The sequence below is a fragment of the Eretmochelys imbricata genome, chromosome 1, assembly GCF_965152235.1.
Source record: "Eretmochelys imbricata isolate rEreImb1 chromosome 1, rEreImb1.hap1, whole genome shotgun sequence".
Classification (NCBI taxonomy): domain Eukaryota; kingdom Metazoa; phylum Chordata; order Testudines; family Cheloniidae; genus Eretmochelys; species Eretmochelys imbricata.
The window spans coordinates 310053791-310077249 of NC_135572.1; the positions used below are offsets into that span (position 1 = coordinate 310053791).

Sequence of the window (23459 nt, forward strand, 5' to 3'; positions counted from 1 at the left end):
TGTAATTTAAGAGTTTTTATAAAATTTCATAACATCAGGGTGATGCTACAACCTGGATACAACTTCAAATAGAGAAAATGTGCTCTAGTCTAAATCAGTCTGCTGTCTGTGAGCATTACAGAAATAAATTTGCTTTCTAAAATCGAGAAAAAAAAAAATAAGTACAAGATGCAAATTAGAAATGCCCTATGCTGACACAAACATTCAAGCAATAAGCACCCAATACTTTAAATTCTCTATAAGGAAAGCTTTTAATGTATTCCTGCACATAAAATCTGAAGTATATTAATAAAATGTAGCAAAAGTTGTTTGGTCTGAAGCTTATTTGGGCTGGATATCACTAGTTACAAAACAGTATATCAAGTTTTGAGCAAAGGAATATTGTTTTAAAAGTTCTGTATAGCTTATATAACCATGATTTCTCAATTCCGTAAGGAATTTATGCAGTGGAGAGAAAGTGCATGGACCTTTAATATTTGGAGAGTGTGGGCAATAACTACAGCCTTTGAACAGAAAGCTGGTGTTTGAGTTGGTATTGAAAAAGGTGACTCAACAGTGGGAATGTGTAGCAGAAAGCCTAGACTATGGTAACCTTTCCCACTATTAGTTAAAACTGGCAGAGTAGTTAAAAGATAGTTCTCTACTGAGAGAAGTCTCAAGAGAAAGGAACTCCCTATCCCTATTTTTGGCTCAGCTCCAGGAATACCCTTGAAATTTTTGGAGAAGACAGAAACTGGTTACTGCGCAAGTGACTGAAATCTCTTTAAAAATTAATAGTTCTTCAAGGAACCCGTCTCTTGCAACCTCTCCCTCTGGTATGTTACACTAGCAGACTATCATTCACAAGTAAAACAAACATCAACAATTTCACTAACAAGGTCAGCTCCCAGACTGCTACGCTGGGCATCACAAAATGGGGAAGAGATGGCCAGCCCTCTGTGGAGATAGAGGTGGTTAGGGACTATTTAGAAAAGCTGGACGTGCACAAGTCCATGGGGCCGGACGAGTTGCATCCGAGAGTGCTGAAGGAATTGGCGGCTGTGATTGCAGAGCCATTGGCCATTATCTTTGAAAACTCGTGGCGAACCGGGGAAGTCCCGGATGACTGGAAAAAGGCTAATGTAGTGCCAATCTTTAAAAAAGGGAAGAAGGAGGATCCTGGGAACTACAGGCCAGTCAGCCTCACCTCAGTCCCTGGAAAAATCATGGAGCAGGTCCTCAAAGAATCAATCTTGAAGTACTTGCATGAGAGGAAAGTGATCAGGAACAGCCAGCATGGATTCACCAAGGGAAGGTCATGCCTGACTAATCTAATCGCCTTTTATCATGAGATTACTGGTTCTGTGGATGAAGGGAAAGCAGTGGATGTATTGTTTCTTGACTTTAGCAAAGCTTTTGACACGGTCTCCCACAGTATTCTTGTCAGCAAGTTAAGGAAGTATGGGCTGGATGAATGCACTATAGGGTGGGTAGAAAGCTGGCTAGATTGTCGGGCTCAATGGGTAGTGATCAATGGCTCCATGTCTAGTTGGCAGCCGGTGTCAAGTGGAGTGCCCCAGGGGTCGGTCCTGGGGCCGGTTTTGTTCAATATCTTCATAAATGATCTGGAGGATGGTGTGGATTGCACTCTCAGCAAATTTGCGGACGATACTAAACTGGGAGGAGTGGTAGATACGCTGGAGGGGAGGGATAGGATACAGAAGGACCTAGACAAATTGGAGGATTGGGCCAAAAGAAATCTGATGAGGTTCAATAAGGATAAGTGCAGGGTCCTGCACTTAGGACGGAAGAATCCAATGCACCGCTACAGACTAGGGACCGAATGGCTAGGCAGCAGTTCTGCGGAAAAGGACCTAGGGGTGACAGTGGACGAGAAGCTGGATATGAGTCAGCAGTGTGCCCTTGTTGCCAAGAAGGCCAATGGCATTTTGGGATGTATACGTAGGGGCATAGCGAGCAGATCGAGGGACGTGATCGTCCCCCTCTATTCGACATTGGTGAGGCCTCATCTGGAGTACTGTGTCCAGTTTTGGGCCCCACACTACAAGAAGGATGTGGATAAATTGGAGAGAGTCCAGCGAAGGGCAACAAAAATGATTAGGGGTCTAGAACACATGACTTATGAGGAGAGGCTGAGGGAGCTGGGATTGTTTAGCCTGCAGAAGAGAAGAATGAGGGGGGATTTGATAGCTGCTTTCAACTACCTGAAAGGGGGTTCCAAAGAGGATGGCTCTAGACTGTTCTCAATGGTAGCAGATGACAGAACGAGGAGTAATGGCCTCAAGTTGCAATGGGGGAGGTTTAGATTGGATATTAGGAAAAACTTTTTCACTAAGAGGGTGGTGAAACACTGGAATGCGTTGCCTAGGGAGGTGGTGGAATCTCCTTCCTTAGAAGTTTTTAAGGTCAGGCTTGACAAAGCCCTGGCTGGGATGATTTAACTGGGAATTGGTCCTGCTTCGAGCAGGGGGTTGGACTAGATGACCTTCAGGGGTCCCTTCCAACCCTGATATTCTATGATTCAACAGAAGAAAGAAAAAAGAAAAGGAGTAAAATTGACCAGACTATTTACTTTGGAGTGATTTGAGCTCCAAAACTTAAAACGAGTTGTTTACTAGGCCCCTATAATAAAGAGCTATTCTGCTGATTCATGCAGATAACACCCAGGAGGGCTGTTTAAAGTTGGAACTGGAGATTTATTTTAAAAGGTGTAAGCCCCTCTTTCAAGTAGGGAGAAAAGTATGGAAAGTTTTTTGCAGGGAGCAACACTAAAAGCAGCCAAAGAACATTTGCTGCTCTTTATCAGTGAAGGAAAACCCAGTTACAGGTTAGCAGGGTGGGAACAGCATTTCCTTTCATATGGATTCTTAAATGACATCACTAGAAGTTGGTTTGTACTTCAGCTATGTATTATGCTTGGACAAGGCAGTATGAGCAGCTCTCATAATTTTGCCTTCTAAACTTCAAAAAACGCCAACAATGTATCCAGTGCTTACAGTTTATTCCCTTTCAGTGGGTTATGGGAGCCTGTTTCCAAGTGGGTATGAGAAAGGAGATGTACACTCAAAACATTTTCTATGCACCTTTTAGCTTGAGAATTGCTAAAATTCCACAGAAAAATACACTCTTAAGTGGAGTCCCTTGTATTAACTGAGACAAGACTCGTTACATTTTTCCTGAAATGGTGTTGGAATCCTGCATTTTCAATCTTCTGGGTCTACATTCTGCTTTCTTCACTGCCATTCTCTCTCTTCTGCACCATTAGCTGCAGTAGAAAACATCTCAGAAAGTGCCTCTGTGATTGATAATGGCTGAGAGGAAACACCTATTTTAGGTGCTGCAAGGCTGTGCTCTGTAAAAGGGGCAGAGTGGTGGAGGAAAGCCCAATGTGTTCCGATCTACTGTGAGGAAGAGATTGGAAGGGAGAAACCAAAGGGAGGCATGTAGCAGACAGGAAAGAAGTGAGTTATGTTTGTTTCTGTTAACTATGAAGCAAAATTATAAAAAAAAAATAGAGGTACCAAATTTTGCATTTTAGTTACTATTTCTTACTTTATAAAATGTAAACTCAATACTCCTCTTCAAAGTGTTTTATAAGTAATCATAATTTTATGTGGTAATGTATACTAATGACAATATAAATAGCTTGCAAGATAAGACAACAGTTCCACTGAAACAAAACACTTTACAAAAGGCTTTTATTATTTTTTTTTAATACATGTGCTTTGTTCACAAAAGTAGTGAAATAAAGACAACATAAATGGAAACAAATATTTTGTGGTATGCCTGCTCCCCTCTCCCTGACACCTGGAGTATGGGGATCTTCTTTCACCATATCATGTACAATCATAATTTTGCAGAGTTTCAAAACCTAGCGACATTCTTCTTCAACCTCCAACACTGTATTTCTAGAAGACCATGACATCTCTCTCTTGTCTTGGGAGGCCTTAGTAGCAAAAAGCCACTTTTCCTCACGCCAGCCCAAACCCTCCATTTCTGGAAAACATTTAAGGTATTGAGCTTGGGCAGCAAAAAGAACCACAGCTTCTATAATAATCTGGGGTCCCTGATTCACAACCATAACGTCACCAAGCTGTCAGGTAGGCTGAATTCAAACATTCAATGTTTAAAACTATTTCTGTTGAGTATACCTTGGTCTGAATTCCAAGCCATCCCCATCTGAATGAATGGTAAATGGAGTGTAATTTACATTAACCAGTACAAATACATTTATGCTAGGTGGTAATAAATTTTGTATAGTTTTTTTGTGTTTCTTAAAAGGAGTACCAATTAAAATAGCTCATGCACACTTTGGAGTATAAGCAGAATCAGTAATTTCTGTAAACAACTGAGAATTTATAGCACCAACATTTAGCTTTAACATAACCACTGACTCCAGCAGTGCTCAACTGAGAAGAATGCAGTCTTGATTCCAAGCATCTTAGTTTAGCAAAAGTGAATTTTTAAGCATTACATGTGAACATCAAGCTGTATTTAACTTAATTCAAAATACATGGTGGATTTCATTTAGATTAGGGGCCTTCTGTTAAATTTTTAATATTCTCTTAATTTACCATGAGTTCTAATTTAACACTTCCATCTAGTTTTAAGATGTTTACATTTTTAAATATAATTCTTGTTTTGTTTATAAACTGTGCCATTCATAGTTAACTACAGCAATCAAGTTTGGATGATAGGGAATTCTTTTAATCTGTGATGTGCAAGATGTACAAAAAGCTTATGTTGAAGAATAAAGCAACTTAATACAGTTCGTGAAATTTTTAGTGTAAGTAGGACCAATTGCCAAGAAGATACAGAATACAAAGAAAAAGCAATCAAGAAGCTGGAAATTGTGAAACTTCAGTGCAAAACTTCCATGGAAGTGTTTTAAAAACAAAACTAAAAATAATAAACACCTAAAAATTCACACTAGAAATGGCAATTGGTAATTTCTGACTGATGAATAAGATATTTTTTATCATTTGTGAAACTACATTTATAACACTGGATAAAAATTTTCAAGCCTACTCTAAAGTTAAAGTCTTAAAACCCACACTTCAGAACCTAATTCAAGCTACTTCTAGTTAGGTAGAAGGATTTAAGACTAACTTCAGGTACCCAGGTTTGATATTTTTGGCAATTCTTTTTAAATGGAGAGCAAAAGTATTTTAAAAAACCCACAAAAAATAACCATTACATCAGTACAGAAATTTGTCTGCAGAAGGATGTAGGTTTACTATACACATTTAAACAAAAAAGTTGAGAATGTGTACCGAGCAGATTTTGTCTGTGTCAAATTGCAGAGCAATTCTTAGAAAGTCACGAGAAGAGTGTCCAGCCAAATGCCTTATCTAGAATGGGGCCCAAATCTTGCAGACACTTAAGGATGTGCTTAACTTCACATTTGAGAGAGTGGTCAGTGAGGTTACTCACTTAAATGTATGTACATCCTTAAATATGTGTAGAATTGGGTCCTAGTATTTATAAAATTGGCCTACTGGAGTTACTGTGTGGAAATTCTGAAATTATAAAAGAATACTTATTAGCATTTTTTCCCCACCCATAAGTATTTTGCTCTAAAACTGTGCAAAATATAATTTCAGGAGAATACAGAAAACTATCCAATGTGGGCAATACTGATATGTTAGTGCTACTATAATCATAAAATCGCAAACACTTTCCAGCTTTGAAGTAAAAAAAGGTATCTAAACCTATCGTACTATAGCATTTGTCAGGGCTTGTCTCTCAAACACACATCTAACTTCTGTTATGCCAGTGAGGTTTTACATGTGTACACAGATGGGAGAGTATGCCCCAATACAGTATTTTGGCATTACCTCAATTAACTGAAATAGAAAGATCAACAAGATCTTTAAGTAAAACCAAATGTGCAAGTATTAAAGTTTCTTCAGCCCAAGCTTAGCCAGAATGAAACCACTTTCTGCAACACAGAACAAACTTTGTTCAATAAAAAAAAATGGACAAGTTTAACCACCAAACAGCTTACTCCAAACTTATTTGCACATTTACTGTCAAAGTGCAAATTACTTCTCAGAAATCCACCAACTCCAGTGTCATAAACCCAACCGTATTAAGAATTAAAAATATTGAAACAAGACATTTAGCAAAATTAAGTAGAATTCACACTTCACAGCACTGAAGAAAAGAATGGTACCTTTCTGAAAAGTCCTAAAGAAAGTAACAGCAATTTATGCTATGACGTGAGTCATTCTGCATAAAATGTGTATTCTTCACTTTTTGTACAAGAATAAATTTTAAAATTCAAAAGTAGAAAAAAATAGCAAACTCTGTAAACCTTTGCATTTTCTTTATGCAAACCATTTTTTATGTAACAAGCCCATGTTAGTATAGCAAAATTTGTTAAGCAATAAAGAAGTTTGGACTTAAAGGGCATTTTAACTGTTACATTAACTTGAAAGTAATATAGGATCTTCTAGCTCATAGAAAGGGACTGAGCTAGCCTGGCTTTCTCCAGAGTCTGAGTCATAAGGGGCATCAGGAAGCTCTATGAAGCTGTAAGCTAGCTGTTCATCTTCAATATCTGATCGGACATAGCAGGAAGTGCTGGAATATTCCTCATCTTCTACACTGTTGAAATCCTGTGGAATATACAGCATCCCTGGGTAGTTCCTACTAACTAAGTCACTTTTAGTTTTCAGGGAGATTTTCCTAAATGCCATCAGGTGCATGTGAGAAAACTTTGAATACTTGAAACGTTTAAAGCCCAGGGATTCTATGGCAATTTTCCAGCTTTTCATCATCATAGCATGGCGATTCTGGTGGGAGGAGTCAGGAGTGATTATAAGCAACAAGCCATTCAGCACCAGAAGTTCATGGGCCTTCTTGCAGCATATCCATCGTTGATAAGGTGATGGAAAGTAAGAAAGGAGAAGTGAGAAAACCACAACATGGAAGAGTTCTCCAGGTAGAGAATCAATGGGATTTTTCAGCTGTTTAAGAAAGGCATCTATAGCATCTTGTGCAAGCTGGAGAGGTTGCTGAATTTGAAGGTTTAAAAAGTCACATTTGTATACACTCTGGTGAGAGAAAATATTAAAATAGATTAAAATTATGCTCAGTAACAAACATTATGCAAACGCATGTGATGATTATGAAAAGGCCCCTAGGTATTAAGAAGCCTTTTAATGTCTCTTGCTACTAAATTGTGCTGTAGAATCTAAAGCTACAAAAAAAAGTAAGAGTGCCAGCTATCATAGTTTCACAGAAAGCCTTCAAAATGTGAATCAATGCATTGACACCCAATAGCTCAGAAATGTGAGCTACTCATTTTAATCGCAATTGATGTCATCTCTAAAAGTTGCAGATTAAAGTGTTGCTGCTGATAATTTTGGTAGAAACATTCATCTAATGTGCTCATTCCACATTGTCTTCTTGCATCTCCAAATGTTCAAATCCACAAATGTCTCATACTCAGTTGCCAAAATCCTCTCTTTCTCCCAATGTAGCTGCACACTGTCAATGCAAAAATTGTGGCATATTAAGCAAAATGTGGGACAGACCTCAACACTCACGGCTCACTTTTCAATGGTAAACACTATGTAAAAGTTACTAAAGTGTGAAATAGAGAGACCATATTGTTATAAAGCTACTTGTCACTGTTTACATTAAGACTTTTCCTCTTCTGATTTTCTGTGTGTCTGTCTAGAATAATTTCTTCCTCAGAGAATGTATATAAAGTTGTAAAATGTCATTATGCTCCAGGAATCTTTCAGCTGCTTTTCACAGGCTTGCACTGTGGCATGAAGTTAACAGAGAATATATAGTAACTGGAATTAAAATCTCAGCTTCTGCCAAGGTAGCCACATTACAGGATCTGTGGTATCACTCTACCACAGTATATTTAGAATAGGATGCAACTGTGGTAACTGCATGGTATTTGTTGTTAAGAGTTAAAATAACCCCTTTGTGATTTTCAGTGTATTTACATCTGAAAATTGTACATACTTCAAGTAACATACGATCACTAGCAAAAAAATTAGCAATTTATATTTTTGAAAATAGCGCTTTAGTCAGATTTGCTGATGCCTGTTAGTCTCAGATGCTGAAAAGACAGACTCAGTATAAACCAACAGGGAAAAAAAGAAAAATTTTAAAACAATTTCAGGACTTGTTACTTAAGAGTGCTTTATCAAACTGGATTTAAGAAAAAAAAAGTTAACCAGTAACCGCTGTAGTTTTCCTTATGCTGCTTGCCAGACTTGTGCATGTAATATGATTTTCCACATTGGCTGCTGTTGTGCTTCTGAATGAGAAGTTCCGAATATACTGTGCTTTTATATGTTGGACAGAAATGAGGAGAGAAAGCAAAAAGCTTCTTCCACCTCTTCCTCCCCTGCCTCCTAATGCAGACAACCAGCGCAAGGCTTAAATTTACTGAATGGTTCATAGGCCTTGTCCTGGATTTCTTCACAGGGGTGGGTTTTACTCAGCAAGAATAGCAAGGCCACCTGTATATTAGGTTTCCTCTTTCTGCCTTAAGGATTTGTCTATACTGGATTAATTTTCATGTATAAAGTAAAGTGTGAATTTAAAGCAGATTAGCCTTTCCTGTTTAACGCCATATGTGAATTCTCCTACTCCAGAATGAGAGCATTCATACACGGGAGTTAATCAGAAATAACTATTTTGGAATAACTCCCCCATGCAGACAACCCCTTAGGAGTCTGATATAACCAGCCAGGGCAAATTTAACTTTGCAGTACTTTGGTGGGACGGGTTTGGCAAGCTAAAAATGATTGTTGAGCTGCCAGTATGATCTCAGTGAAAAAATCTCCCTCACAAAAGAAGAGTAACACAAGAACATCTTGGGCAACAGTTTTTCCCCAAACAAGGGATATAGAGTCAGCTCCCAGAGCATCCAACTAGGTGTTGTATTGTACCTCTAGGTTCTTCCTGCAATTTTACTACAATCCAGGGAACAAAAATGCATTTTCCTATCTTGTGATTTCTTCCTCACCGCCATGCTCTGTTTTGTCTTGAGACATAAAACTAACAGAACGGGAGAACTTCAATTTACCACCTACAACTGACCTCTTTTTCCCCACCAAGCACATTTTCTGCCATCTGACAGATTCACAAAAAGATTTTGCCTTTAAAAAACTTGATCCAAAAAAAGAAAGAAAATGGATCAACAAGAAGCTTTACTTGATCTTTTGACTTTTAACTGCACTCTTCACCTTTCCCTGCCTGTTTTTGTTTTTTCATTTGGTATTGTACAGAAAGAAAAGTCAAGTCCTCAGGGATAGGAGAAACTGAACTCTTATTACTATTAATGTTATAGTAATACAAAAGTAATAAATACAGCAACAAAACTCTAACATCCTAAAAACCGGTTTCAGAGTAACAGCCGTGTTAGTCTGTATTCGCAAAAAGAAAAGGAGTACTTGTGGCACCTTAGAGACTAACCAATTTATTTTAGCATGAGCTTTCGTGAGCTACAGCTCACTTCATCAGAAACCCTAATTCTCAGAATACGGCATCCACATTTAAGATTTTGCAATTTACAAACTTGACCTTTAACTCGTGCTTTGTTTGCTGTGTCTCCGCTAGTTTCTACTCCACGACAGAGTTTACTCTTCACCCCACTACTAGTTTCCATAGTAGCCTCTTTACACCTTTTATGGGTCAAATAATGAAGGTCATGTAAGTACTTAGACATCTCCACTTCTTATTGCCTGACATGGATTAAGATCCATGAGTTACATTAGTAGCATCTTAAAGTTTATAAGTCATCTAGGCATCCTTTCAAGAATAGTTATTCATTGCTATCTGATCTCACATTCTTCTACGCAATTACAAAGAACCTTACTTGAACTATGATCTTATTGAAAATGCATGATTATTTTCAGACTGTGTAATTAGTTTTGCTAAGTATGTCTGGAAATTTACATTTCTTTATATACTAGCGGATACTAGTGTTAAATTGTACAGAAAAATATATCTAGGACTTGCACAGACAAATTTTTCTATGATAACCTTAATTAGTTTTAAAAATGGGGGAAAAAAACCAACAGTAAGGGTTCATGGACCAAGGGCTAGATCCACAAAGAGATTTAGATATTGTATGGGGGCAGAGAGATGAAATGACTGTGGCCTAGTGGTTAGAGCACTCACCTGGGAGGTGAGAGCCCCAGGTTCAATCAACTTCACCAAATGAGGCAGGGGTGGGCGGGAACTGAACTGAATTCAGGTCTTCCACATCCACGGAGAGTGCTCTAACTACTGGGCTAAAAGTTAGAGCTCATCTATAAAGAGATTTAGTGCATGCCAATCCACAGTGTAAGGGCTTGTCTATATCTGCAGCTGCACGGATGCAGCAGTGCCACTGCAGTGTGTGCGAGAGGAGGTAGCTATATCGGAGGGAGAAGCTCTCCTGCCAACATAGCACTGTCCACACCAGCACTTACGTCATGCAGGAGGGTGATTTATTCACAGCACTGAGTGACATAAATTATGCCAACATAAGCTGTAGCGTAGACATAAGCTTAGTCTACAGTGTAGTAGCTTGCTGCACATTGTTATGTGGACGCTGCTGCAGCACACTAAAGTTCCTTAGTGCAATCTGACCTACTGCTGTAACAGACATCAGAGTTTACCAGCAACAGGTAAAAGCACACTACAGAACTTTTAGCATACAGCAACAGGGTCCACACAGTGACTGAGTGTGTGGCAGGTTAGCGCACTGTAGAATTAAACCCTGTCTTACCAAGCACCAAGTCTCTGTGTGGGCAAGTCCTTATGAGTGAGGCATACCTGTCACTTCTCCCTCACAAGCCGTGTTATGTGAGGGTTAGGAGTGCTCGGAGAACACCAATCGGATTGGGTCCTACAGGCAAGATAGACGGGGAATGCCTAGTTAGAGGATCCTGCTGGGGCTTAGGCATGAGATAGGCACCCAGACACCTAGACTGAGGCAGTTATGCACATACTCACTGGAATAACGTAGCTTAAGCACCTACAGTTGAGCAGCAGCTGAGCTGAGCATTTCAGTAGTGTTTAAATGTTGACTTAGGCACAAATCCTTTTAGGGATCCAGCATCGAGTCTGGTGATCACATCAATATGCAGTGCATGCACGTCCTAAACACTGCTATACAGCAGCAAACAATAAGCCTTCAGACAAAGCAGCAGCAAACAACGGAATGTACATCTTTGCTGAAGGACAGCATTATCCTCAAGCTGTTAATATTACTGAATCCACATCTATCCTATATATTCCTGATTTAACACCCACTGTGAACTACTGTCTGGATTAGTATCAAAGAATATGAAGGCTGAAATATTACTGTGTTTAAATATGACAACTCCCTCGGTTTTCAATCAAATTTGGTCATACTACTGATTTGACTAGCACTACTCTCAGTGGCTGCTTTTACATTTTTACTTTGTCTTCACAAAGATTAGTTGTAATATTTATTAGCTTCTAATTACATTTCTAAAATAAAAGATATGAAATTGCTCATTCACTTCAGGATTCTTGGAGTCAGTGGATGTGGTTAAAGATTTAAAATAAAAATCTATGCCTTTCTGTATCTTCTCATCTCCCTCCCACTCTCTTGTGACTCACTCTTGTTGAAGGCACTGTTATTCTGTTAGAGTCTGGTTAATCCTCACTAACATAACTAAGGCCAAAATGGGGAGACAAAAGCAGTACATAATGATAACAGCAAGTTAAAAACATTTCAGGACTTTTCCAAAACACAGAGGTTGCACTGGTTTAATTAAGGATATTGTGTGTTGCACAGATTTAATTAAGCCTGTGCAATTTTGTGTGGGGCCACAAATGTTAACTTCAGCCATAAATTCTGTGGTGTTTGTTGCATCCAGCCAACGGCTCTGATTATAGTATATTTACCATATTATAAATTGGATAAAAAGTAATTTGTCTTCTCTTTCCTGTTCTTAGCTAATGAAAAATGAAACAACCTTTAAAAATATACTGCATGTCTATGGGATTTGCCAGTTTTTTTTCTTGTTTAACACTAAAGATTCATATTATAGAGGCTTGACCAATGTGATAATATTGATAAACTTAGATTGTTTCAACAAACTTGAGATATTTCCTTCCTCAATCCCCCCGTCCTCCAGAAGCCAAACAGAATACCTGCTTTTAAAAACAGACCCATATTCCCTTAAGTCTTACACTTTAGAAAGTACCCCTAAAATACATAATTCAAACTAAAAATAAATTCAGTAAACATTACATACCTCAACAGCTGGGACAATGTCTATACCGACAGTCAAGAATTCTTCAAACTTCAGAAATGGATTAAAGCAGCTTCCAACATCAAGTAATCTAATTTTTCCTGAGGGGGGCAGCAACCTAAGAAAGTAGAAATTCAGTTTGATCAAATGCTATTTGTTAAAAGGTATATTTGGAATTAGACAACTGGAGCAAAAGACGGTTATGTAGAACATTAAGTGCCGACTAAATAGAGGGGAAAATTATTTATTATTTGTACTCTGAAGTTGCCTAGAAGCGGCCCATTGTGCTAAGAAGATGGTCCATGCCCTGAAGACGGTACAACCTAACCATAAGGTGAGAGACAACAGCTGAACACAATGGAGAGACCAGGTAGGGAGCACAAGGCAACAATTCTGATCAGCATGATAAATACTGAGTTTTGTGTCTGATGCTTTACCCTTGGTGATATGAATCAATTTATTTTTCAAACATATGTTCTCCTGAGGGCACTGACTGAACCAGAATTACCAAAATGAAAAGGCTGAGGATGATATTACACCAACATGTTACAATAACTAAAAAGAGATTTAGGAATACTGTGTATGTTTTGAATAACCTAGTTTTTGTTAGTCTGATTTCTGTAGTAGTTGCACTAGTTTCATACTATGGTTAAAATACAACAAACAAACAAACAAACAAACAGACTATAAATAAAATCTCTAGTAAATACATAAAGGTTTAAATATTATTTCACATGAAGCATTTTTGTCCTCTTTGTAAAGAACCATGCACACATGACACTAATAATTTTACACACACAAACTAGAAGTAGTGAGGTTAAAGAAAAAAATGTATACAGTGTTTCACAGAAAAGTGTCCTCACAGTGAGATTTATTATTTGTGTTGTCTCAATGTCTACAGGCAGAAATCAGGCCACTGTAAATGTCCAATGTTAGCTTCACTGTCAATGCTGTATATATAGCAAAATGACAACAGTACTCTTAATCGCAGAATTTAAGTTTTTATTTCACATAATTTGGATAATTATTGGAATACACTGCTGTTTTATCAGAAATATATAGCATTAGAATCATAGAATATCAGGGTTGGAAGGGACCTCAGGAGATCATCTAGTCCACCGCTCTTCAATCCCCAATTTTTGCCCCAGATCCCTAAATGGCCCCCTCAAGGATTGAACTCACAACCCTGGATTTAGCAGTCCAATGCTCAAACCCCTGAGCTATCCCTCCCCCCAATAAGTCTAATAATTTTAGACTTACATTTAAAACTATTTTTGCTATGTACATTACAACCCCTGTCCTCCCCTCTACTTTGGAGTTCCACTAGTTGATTTTGCGGTAGAGAGGGAACTGAGGAGGGTGCCTGTGGACGCTGGCCGGCCTCGTGGCAGGCCGGACGTACTGCTGTTGAAGTTCTCCAATCAGTGGTCCAGGGCCATGTACACGCCTACAGTGGAGCACCCGTAGGGGGACACATCTTGAAGAACCATTGTGGTGAGTAACTTCTTCTTTTGTCCTCCTTAATGTATTTCAAAATGTTGTTTTGAAATAAACTATTCAGATGTATCTTTGTATGACAGCCCTTCAGATTACAGAATCTGCCAATGTGTGTATCATCCTTACACAATTCAAGGTTTTTTTTAAAGTTAATTTAATGTTTAGAAAGGACTTAAATTTGTAACCTGCATCCAAGGAAAAATAGCAAACAGGTGATAAAGTTACTAAAGTTACTACCTGACTGTAATCCAAAATCTTATTCTAAACTAGAGATGAACATTTTTACTATTGACTAGAGTTGCTCACAATATTTTGAAGAGAAAGTTAACACAGTTAGTACTAATTACCCTGATCACTGACAGGGGTGGGCTTTTTGTCACACCTATTGTTTTAAAATGTTAGATAGTAAACCTTTGGGGGACTGGACCATGTGTTTCGTATCTCCATACTTCGGTCCCAGTCTGAACCTGCAATATAAAAAAGGAATTAATTTACGTACTTGTAATTTCTGAAGCATCAGCCCAGGTGTCATACCTTCATCACTGTGCAGGTGTCCATTATTTTTAAATGATTTTGGCTTTGGCACTCTTTCGGATGGTATGATAAGAAGGACTTTTAGAGGTATAAAGAAAGCAGAGTAGCTGCATCTACAAATTAGATAGTTAGAGAAACACCTCACTCAATGATTCCACAGTCTCTGACAAATTTGTAGTTAAGAAAAATGAGTTTAGTGTGATCAAACAATTATGCAAGGGCTAAAAAGACAACTGGCCTCACAGCTTGAGGTAGAGGGGGAAAAAAAAAAATCATCCTTTTCGCAGAGAGCTCTTGCAGGGAAAAAATATCAGAATTTTAAGAGACATGCAGTGCTTTCACTTCCTTCCACATCAAAAGAAAACAACATTTTGAAATACATTAAGGAGGACAAAAGAAGAAGTTACTCACCACAATGGTTCTTCAAGATGTGTCCCCCTACGGGTGCTCCACTGTAGGCGTGTACATGGCCCTGGACCACTGATTGGAGAACTTCAACAGCAGTACGTCCGGCCTGCCACGAGGCCGGCCAGCGTCCACAGGCACCCTCCTCAGTTCCCTCTCTACCGCAAAATCAACTAGTGGAACTCCAAAGTAGAGGGGAGGACAGTGGGTCGTGGAGCTCGCATAGGGACACATCTCTAAAAACCATTACTGCTGAACAAACTGAACAACAACTTCTTATTAGCCCTGGTCTACTCTATGGGGCTAAGTGTAGGTCGAATTTAGCCACGTTAGGTCGATTTTAAAATAAATGCGTCTACAGTCACAACCAACCCTGTTCAGTCAACCTAAAGGACTCTTAAAATTGACTTCTGTACTCCTCCCCGGCAAGGGGAGTAGTGCTAAAATAGACTCCTGGGTCAAATTTCGGGTAGTGCAGACACAATTCAACAGCATTGGCCTCCAGGAGCTAACTCAGTGTGCTCCAATGTGACCACTATGGACAACGCTTTGAACTTCGATGCACTAGCCAGGTACACAGGAAAAGCCCTGGGAAATTTCTGAATTTCATTTCCTGTTTGGTCAGCGTGGTGAGCTCAGCAGCTCAAGCGACCATGCAGTCCCCCCAGAATTGCAAACGAGCACCAGCACGGATCGAAAGGGAGACACTGGATCTGGTTGCTGTATGGGGAGAAGAAATCTGTGCAGGCCGAACTCTGATCAAAAAGAAGAAATGCTAATATATGTGCCAAAATCGCACAGGGCATGGTGGAGAGAGGCTACAACAGGGACACACAGCAGTGCTGCGTGAAAATTAAGGAGCTCAGGCAAGCCTACCAAAAGACAAAGGAGGCAAATGGTAGCTCCGGGTCAGAGCCCCATACATGCCACTTCTATGATCAGCTGCATGGCATTCTTGGAGGGGACCCTACCACTACCCCACCACTGTCCTTGGACACCTGCAAGGGGGGAGTCTCATGCAACAGGAAGGAGGATTTTGTGGATGAGGAAGGAGGAGGAGGAGGACGAGAATGAGAATGCACAGCAGGCAAGCGGTAAATCCGTTCTCCCTGGCAGCCAGGATCTTTTCATCACCCTGGAGCCAATATCCTCCCAAGGCGGGATCCCTGACCCTCAAGTCAGAGAAGACACCTCTGGTGAGTGCACATTTGTAACTAGAGTACAGGGTTTAAAAGCAATAGTGTTTAATGTTTGATTTGCTCTGAAGAATTGGGATGCATTCGCGGCCAGTACAGCTACTGGAAAAGTCTGTTAACATGTCTGGGGACGGAGCGGGAATCCTCCAGGGACATCTCCCTGAAGCTCTCCTGGAGGTACTCTGAAAGCCTTTCCAGAAGGTTTCTGGGGAGGGCTGCCTTATTTCATCCTCCACAGTAGGACACTTTACCACGCCAAGCCAGTAACAAGTAGTCTGGAATCATTGCAGCACAAAGCATGGCAGCAAATGGTTTTGGTCGCATTCAAGCAACATTTGGTCTATATCTTTCTGTGTTAGCCTCAGGAGAGTGACATCATTCACGGTCACCTGGGTGAAACGGGAATTTTTGTAAGGGAACAGTAAAAGGACCCCGTTCATGCTGGGCTATTTGCGCTTGGCTAAAAAGGATCATTCCCGAGAACTGCCACGTGGCGCGGGGAGGGGTGAAGGGATCATCCCAGAGAATAGCCATGCGGTGGGGTGAGGGGAGGTGCGCGCTGCACATCCACCCGAAAACCACAGTCCCTCCTTTTAAATGTGAAACCCAACTAGCATTGCTTGCTACAGGAAAGGAGGGCTTTGCAGTTTGAAACCATTCCCACATGTTATGAAGGTGTAAGATGACAAGCCCGTGTACCCTTTGGCTTATCATGGCTGCCTGGAAACCGAATTCTGCTGCCCAGCCATATGTGATGTGTCACAATACTGGCAGGCACTCACTATAAAAGGCAAAATGCGACCTTGTACCTAAAGCACATGTGCGGTCTGCTGTGAATTGATTGATTCATTGTGAAAGAGTTTCCCTTTTGTTCTCAGAAACGTTATCTTAAAATTTTACTCTCCCTTTTTATCACCCCCCAGGTGCAAATGTTTCTACGCTCCCCCTATCATCTCCGTCCCTGAGGTTATCACAGATTAGAAGGTGAAAAAAAATGCACTCGCAATGACATGTTTTCCGAGCTCATGCAGTCCTCCCGCACTGATAGGGCACAGCTTAACGCACGGAGGCATTCAGTGGCAGAGGCCAGGAAAGCATTAAGTGACTGCGATGAGCAGAAAGCAGGAGGCGATGCTGAAGCTAATGGGGGAGCAAACTGACATGATGAAGTGTCTGTTGGAGCTGCAGGAAAGCCAACAAGAGCACAGACCCCTGCTGCATCCATTGTATAACCGCCTGCCCTCCTCAAGTTCCATATCCTCCTCACCCAGACGCCCAAGAACGCGGGGGGGCAGGCTGGCTGGCTCCGGGCACCCAGCCACTCCACTCCAGAGGACGGCCCAAGCAACAGAAGGCTGCCATTCAAACAGTTTGGATTTGTAGTGTGGCTACAATAAGCAATGTGGCCTTGTCCTTCCCTCCTCCCCCAACCCACCCCACTCGGGCTACCTTGTCCGTTCTCAATTTTTTTTTTTAAATTAATAAATAAATAAAGAATGCATGGTTTCAAAACAATTTACTTTATTTCCTTTGCCAGCTGTGATCAAAGGGGGGAGGGTGGTTGGCTTACAGGGAATTAAAATCAACGAAGGGGGAGGGTTTGCAGCAAGGAGAAACACAATGTAGTCTGGCCAGTCACGAAACTGGTTTTCAAAGCCCCTCTGATGCGCAGTATGCCTAGCTGTGCTCTTATAATTGCCCAGGTGTCTGGCTGCTCAAAATTGGCCGCCAGGCGATTTGCCTCAACCTCCCACCCCGCCATAAACGTCTCTCCCTTACTCTCACAGATATTACGGAGCATACAGCAAGTAGCAATAACAATGGGAATGTTGGTTGTGCTGAGGTCTAACCTAGTCAGCAAATAGCACCAACGAGTTTTCAAACGTCCAAAGGCACATTCTACCACCATTCTGCACTAGTTCAGCCTATAGTTGAACTGCTCCTTACTACTGTCCAGGGTGCCTGTGTACAGCTTCATGAGCCATGGGAGCAAGCGGTAGGCTGGGTCCCCAAGGATAACTACTGGCATTTCAACATCCCCAACGGTAATTTTCTGGTCTGGGAAGCAAGTCCCTTCTTGCAGCTGCTCGAACAGCCCAGAGCTCCTAACGATGCGAGTATCATGCACCTTTCCCGGGCATCCCATGTTGATGTCAGTGGAATGTCCCTTGTGATCCACCAGTGCTTGCAGCACCATTGAGAAGTACCCCTTGCGGTTTACATACTGGTTGGCAAGGTGGTCTGGTGCCACGATAAGGATATGCGTCCGTCAATTGCCCCACCACAGTTAGGGATTTCCATTGCAGTAAAGCCATCCACTATGACCTACACATTTCCCAGAGCCACTACCCTTGATAACAGAATGTCAGGGATTGCACTAGCTATTTGGATCACAGCAGTCCCCACAGTAGATTTGCTCACTCCAAACTGATTTCTGACTGACAGGTAGCAGTCAGGTGTTGCAAGCTTCCACAGGGCTATCGCCACTCGCTTCTCAACTGTCAGGGCAGCTCTCATCCTGGTATTCCTGCACTTCAGGGCAGGGGAAAGCAACTCAAAGTTCAAGGAACGTGGCCTTATGCATGCAAAAGTTTCACAGCCACTGTGAATCATCCCATACCTACAACACCATGCAGTCCCACCAACCTCTGCTGGTTTGCCGGGCCCAGAATCGGCATTCCACTGTATCAGACCAGTCCCACTGTCACCACCATGTCCAACTGCCACAGCCCATGCTTTCAGAAATGTCTGTGTCCATGTCCTCCTCACAATTATCCTCGTGCTGGCATCTCTTAGCTAGGTTCTGCACATACTGCAGGATAATGCGCAAGGCGTTTACAATGCTCACAACAGCAGCAGTGAGCTGAGCGGGCTCCCTACTCGCCGTGCTGTGGCATCTGTACGGGTAACCCAGGAAAAAAGGCATGAAACGATTGTCTTCTGTTGCCTTCACGAAGGGAGGGAGGGAAGGACCCAAAACCACCTGCAACAATGTTTTTGCCCCATCAGGCATTGGGAGCTTAACCCAGAATTCCAATGGGCAGCAGAGACTGCAGGAACTGTGGGATAGCTACCCACAGTGCACCACTCCATCAGTCGATCCTAGCCACGGTATTGAAGATGCACTCCGTCAACTTAATGCGTTTAGTGGGGACATACACAATCGACTGTATAAAATTGATTGCTAAAGATCGACTTCTATAAAATCGACCTAATTTCGTAGCGTAGACATACCCTCTGAGTAGTGTCCCTATGGGTGCTCTACTGTAGGTGACTCCCAAGCAGTACCCACCACTGGAGGCTGGGACTTTGGAGTAGAGGCTGATAGAGATGACAGTACTATGGCACCAAATTGGGCATCTGTAGCCAAGTCCCCTAAAATAGCACAATATTCTGCAAAGGTATGCGCAGATGCCCAGGTAGCTACTCTGCAGATCTCAGATATAAGAATACGCTTTGAGAAGGCATCAATGAGGAGACTGACCTGGTGGAATGCGTGCGTATTGAAGATGGAGGTATCACCCCACGTAGTTGGTAGCAGAGTTTAATATAGCCAGAGACCCACATGAAGAACCTCTGAGCTGAGACGACTGCACCTTTCAATCTATCCACAACAGAGAGGAAGAGTCTCAGAGATTTTCTAAAGGCCTTTGTCCTGTCCAAATAGAAGGTCACAGCTCTTCTCACGGCGAGAATATGGAGGATGGCTTCCCTGTTGTCCTCATGAGGTTTGGGATAACATGTTAAAAGCTGAATTAGTTGATACATGTGAAATGCAGAAGTCACTTTAGGGGTGAACTTCAGATGTGGTCTGAGTGTGACCTTATCAGAGAAGAACATATTAAAGGGGAATATGCCATCAAGGCTCTCCCATCTCCCCTATTCTTAAGGCTGAAGTGATGGAAATGAGGAACACCATCTTCATGGAAAGGTGAGTTAGTAAACAAGTGGCCATGGGTTCAAATGGCGGTCTAGTCAGCCCTTTTAAACACTAGACTTAGGTTCTATTGGGAGTGGGGGGCCTGGGTTGTGGGAAGAGGTTTGCTTTGAAACCTCTTTGTAGTTGGGTGGCAAAAGGTTGAATAGCCTTTTACCTGCCAGTAAAAAGTTGTGATTGCTGCTAAATGAACCTTCAGGGAGTTAATAGAGAGACCCGATTTCTTTAAGGTTAACAGGTAGTCTAAGACCACCGGTAGGGTGGCTATATTAGATGTGACACCCTTGGGTTGGCACCAGATCTGGAACCTCTTCCATTCCTGCAGGTAGGTACAATGAGTAGTGCTCTTTCTACTGTGTAATAGCAGCTCCTGTGCCTCCTCAGAGCGCGATATCTCTATGTGCCAAATCTATGAAGAAGCCACGCTGAGGCACAGGATCCACAGATTGGGGTGGAAGGTTCGTCCCTCATTCTGCAACAGGAGGCAAGGAGTGACCAGTAGAGTCATTGGTGGACAAAATGCCAGTTGCAGCGGTTTGCGTGACACAGGTGAGGGTGATCAGAATAATATTGTTCCCTTTTTATCTTGAACAAGACCTTCGGTAATAGAGGGAATGGGGGAAAAAGGTGTAAAGTAGGCCCTTGACTCAAGGAAGGAGAGTGTCTCCCAAGAAGCGTCGTCCAATTCCCGCCCTGGAGCAGTACAGTGGACATTTCTTGTTCTGATCAGTAATAAATTTATTACTGGGGTCCCTCATTGTCAGACTATGTCGTGTACAATAGCCAACTATCTCCCATTCATGTGGGAATTTGTGGCTGAGATAGTCAGCCACTGTTTTGTATATTCCTGGTAGGTAGGCTGCTGATATTAAGATGCTGTGGGAGATGCACTAATTCTCTGTGCATAGAACCTATGGAACGAGACCTTGCACCTCCCTGTCGGTTTATATAGTACATGCAGGCCATGTTGTCTGTCATGACCTTTGTATGCTTGTCCTTAATCAGTGGGAGAAAGTGAGCATACGTGTTTCTGACTGCTCGGAACTTGAGCAGGTTGATATGGAGACGTGTCTCCACAAGAGACCATATGCCCTGTATTTTGTGACCACTGAGATGCGCGCCCCATCCTCTAAGGGATGAATCGCTAATCAGGAGTAGAGATGGGGAGGATTGAATAAACAGGATTCTTGTAAAGATGTCTATCAGGTTCTTCCACCAGTTATGGGATAGTTTGACCCTGGTGGGCATTGATATAAGTTTATTTATGTTGTCTCTGTTTGGCTTGTAAACTGAACTGAATCATGCTTGAAGGCATCTTGTTCATAGTCTGACATGAGCAATAACCGATGTGTCTGTGGCCATGTGTCCCAGAAGCTGGAGGCAATGCTTGGCTGAAATTTGGGGCCTGGATTGCATTGTTTCTATCAAAGAAGAGAGATTGACAAATCTGTGATGTGGGAGTACCACCTTTGCCTGAATGGAGTCTTGGTCGGCTCCTATGAAATCTAGGATCTGCACTGGTATTACAAGTCAATTTTTGTTTGTTTATCTGTAGACCCAGATTCAGAAACAGGTTGCATGTGACCTGAGTGACCCGTTGGACCTCTGTGTAGGACCGGGCCCTGAGAAGGCAATCATCCAGGTAAGGATAAAACATTATGCCCTGAGAGCGTAAGTGGGCTGCTACTATCGAGAGGACCTTGGGGTCCAATGAGAAGCCAAAAGTGTGTGGTCCTGGCCCAGTGTGAGTCTGAGGTAACGCCTGTGACTTGGTATGAAAGAAATGTGGAAGTATGCATCTTGAAGGTTGAGGACCGAGAACCAATCTCCTTCTAATGCTGGGATGATCGTTGATTGAATTTTTGTGCTTTGACATATCTATTGAGCACTCCGAGGTCCAATATGGGTCCCCAACCTCTCTTTCTCTTTGGTACCAGAAAGTTCTACTGCAAAATCGAAACCAACACCTGCACCTGCAGCCTGTCAGCATAAATGCATTGTTTGTGAGTATAACTGCACAAATAAGGGAAGCAATAAATCAACCCTCAGTACTGCTCTAGTTCACCTTTGTTTGTGGTTATTTCTTGGCTGGCCCAAGAATGGGTAACAAGATGTACCAGCATAGGCTCTATAGCTCCTACACTGAAGAGATGGCTTAGCTCTTGATGTAGTTAGGCTCTTGTGAGAAGGGTCCCTGAAGAGGGACAGGGAAGGGAGAAGTGGATAGCATATGTATTCTAGATTATTTCCAACACCCATTTGTTGCACATTATCTGTTCCCAGGTGCTGCAGAACAGGGTAAAACAGTCTCCGAAAAGAGGAGTGGGGTTTTCCAGGGTAAGATAGCAAGAAGAGTATTCTACAGGTGCCTCGACCAACACATAAAACTGTGGCTTCAAAGTTGAGGGCTAAAACTAAGTCAGTTGTGGTCCTGATTGCTTTTGCTTGGGGAACTTAGATTTCTTTCTCTGTGGCTCATAAGAGCTCTGTGATGAGTATTGAGATGTGTACTGTGATGACTGGGGTTTAAACTGCAGCTGAGGGCTGTATTTTCTCTTGTAGGCCGGCATGTATATCCCTAGGGATTGAAGAGTCACCCAAGAATCGTTCAACATGTGATGGGATGCATCTGTCTTTTTGGCGAACAGCTTCTTTCCCTCAAATGGAAGGTCCTCCACCATGCTTTGGATCTCTTTACGGAAGCTGTACAAAGGCAGCCATGAAGCCCTTCTCATAACCATGGCCGTGGAAATTGAACATGCAGCCATGTCTGCTGAATCTAATGTAGACTGGAGAGACGTTTTCACGACCAGCTGTCCCTTGTTAATTGTGGCCATAAATTGGTCTTTGTGGGAGTCCAAGAGCTGATCAATAAAGGAACCTAGTTTCACATAGTTCTGGTAGTCATATGTGGCTGACAAGGCCTGGTAATTTGCTTCCTGGAACTGAAGAGTGGCTGATGAATGTGTTTTTCTGCCAAACAGGTCCATATGTTTCCCATCTTGGTAATACGGGGTGGGTTTAAACTGGCATTGACAGCCCCTCCAATTAACTACATCCACAATGAGGGAATTTGGAGGTAGGTGGGAAAATAAAAATTCGGTGCCCTTCACCGGCACATAATGCTTTTTGTCCACCTGTTTGCATGTTGGCAGGATGGATGCAGGGGTCTGCCATATAACTCTGGCAGGATCCAGAAGTGCCACTCTGGCAGAGATGGAAGAGTGTAGAATGTGCACCAGTTTGCAGTGAAGCTCTGCCACTTCATACAGCTGTATTTGCAGGGCTTCTGCCACCCTCTGAGTAAAGTCCTGGAATGATTTAAAGTCATCCACCATGGATGGCGGAGAGGGCATCACCACCTCATCAGGCGAGGATGATGAAAGACAGGTTGAAGGGTGTCTTCCTTTTCTGCCTCAGCTTCAACTTCCTCCACCAGTTGTTCAGGAGGTTCCAACCCCTTTGACGCTGCAGCTGGAGGAGGATGGTATGCTACGCTAGGGGCCTGGGAGACTTGTTGTCTCTTGGCCCCACCTGGGATCTCAATATGGCCATTGAGGGTGGGGGGCTGGCAGCTGATACAATGGCTGTCCAAAACATGGAGTGTGAGGATCAGGCGAGTGGTATGCCTGGTGTCCATGATGA

General features: G+C 42.0%; 1 protein-coding gene and 1 long non-coding RNA gene across 2 annotated transcripts in view; one reads left to right on the forward strand and one right to left on the reverse strand.

Annotated features, from left to right (window-relative positions):
• Positions 1 to 3681: 3681 nt before the first annotated feature.
• Positions 3682 to 23459, reverse strand: part of SAMTOR (S-adenosylmethionine sensor upstream of mTORC1) — a 63852-nt gene continuing 44074 nt past the window's right edge. Inside the window, exons 4-5 of the mRNA XM_077834187.1 lie at positions 12249 to 12363; positions 3682 to 7058 (exon numbers count right to left, since the gene is read on the reverse strand). Coding sequence (XP_077690313.1) covers positions 6429 to 7058; positions 12249 to 12363 — 745 coding nt within the window. The 3' untranslated portion in view covers positions 3682 to 6428. The remainder of the gene's footprint in view (positions 7059 to 12248; positions 12364 to 23459) is intronic.
• Positions 19978 to 22666, forward strand: LOC144259534 (uncharacterized). Its single transcript, XR_013344855.1, has 4 exons — positions 19978 to 20363; positions 21370 to 21456; positions 21752 to 21817; positions 22377 to 22666. It is a non-coding gene; the product is annotated as an uncharacterized LOC144259534 (long non-coding RNA).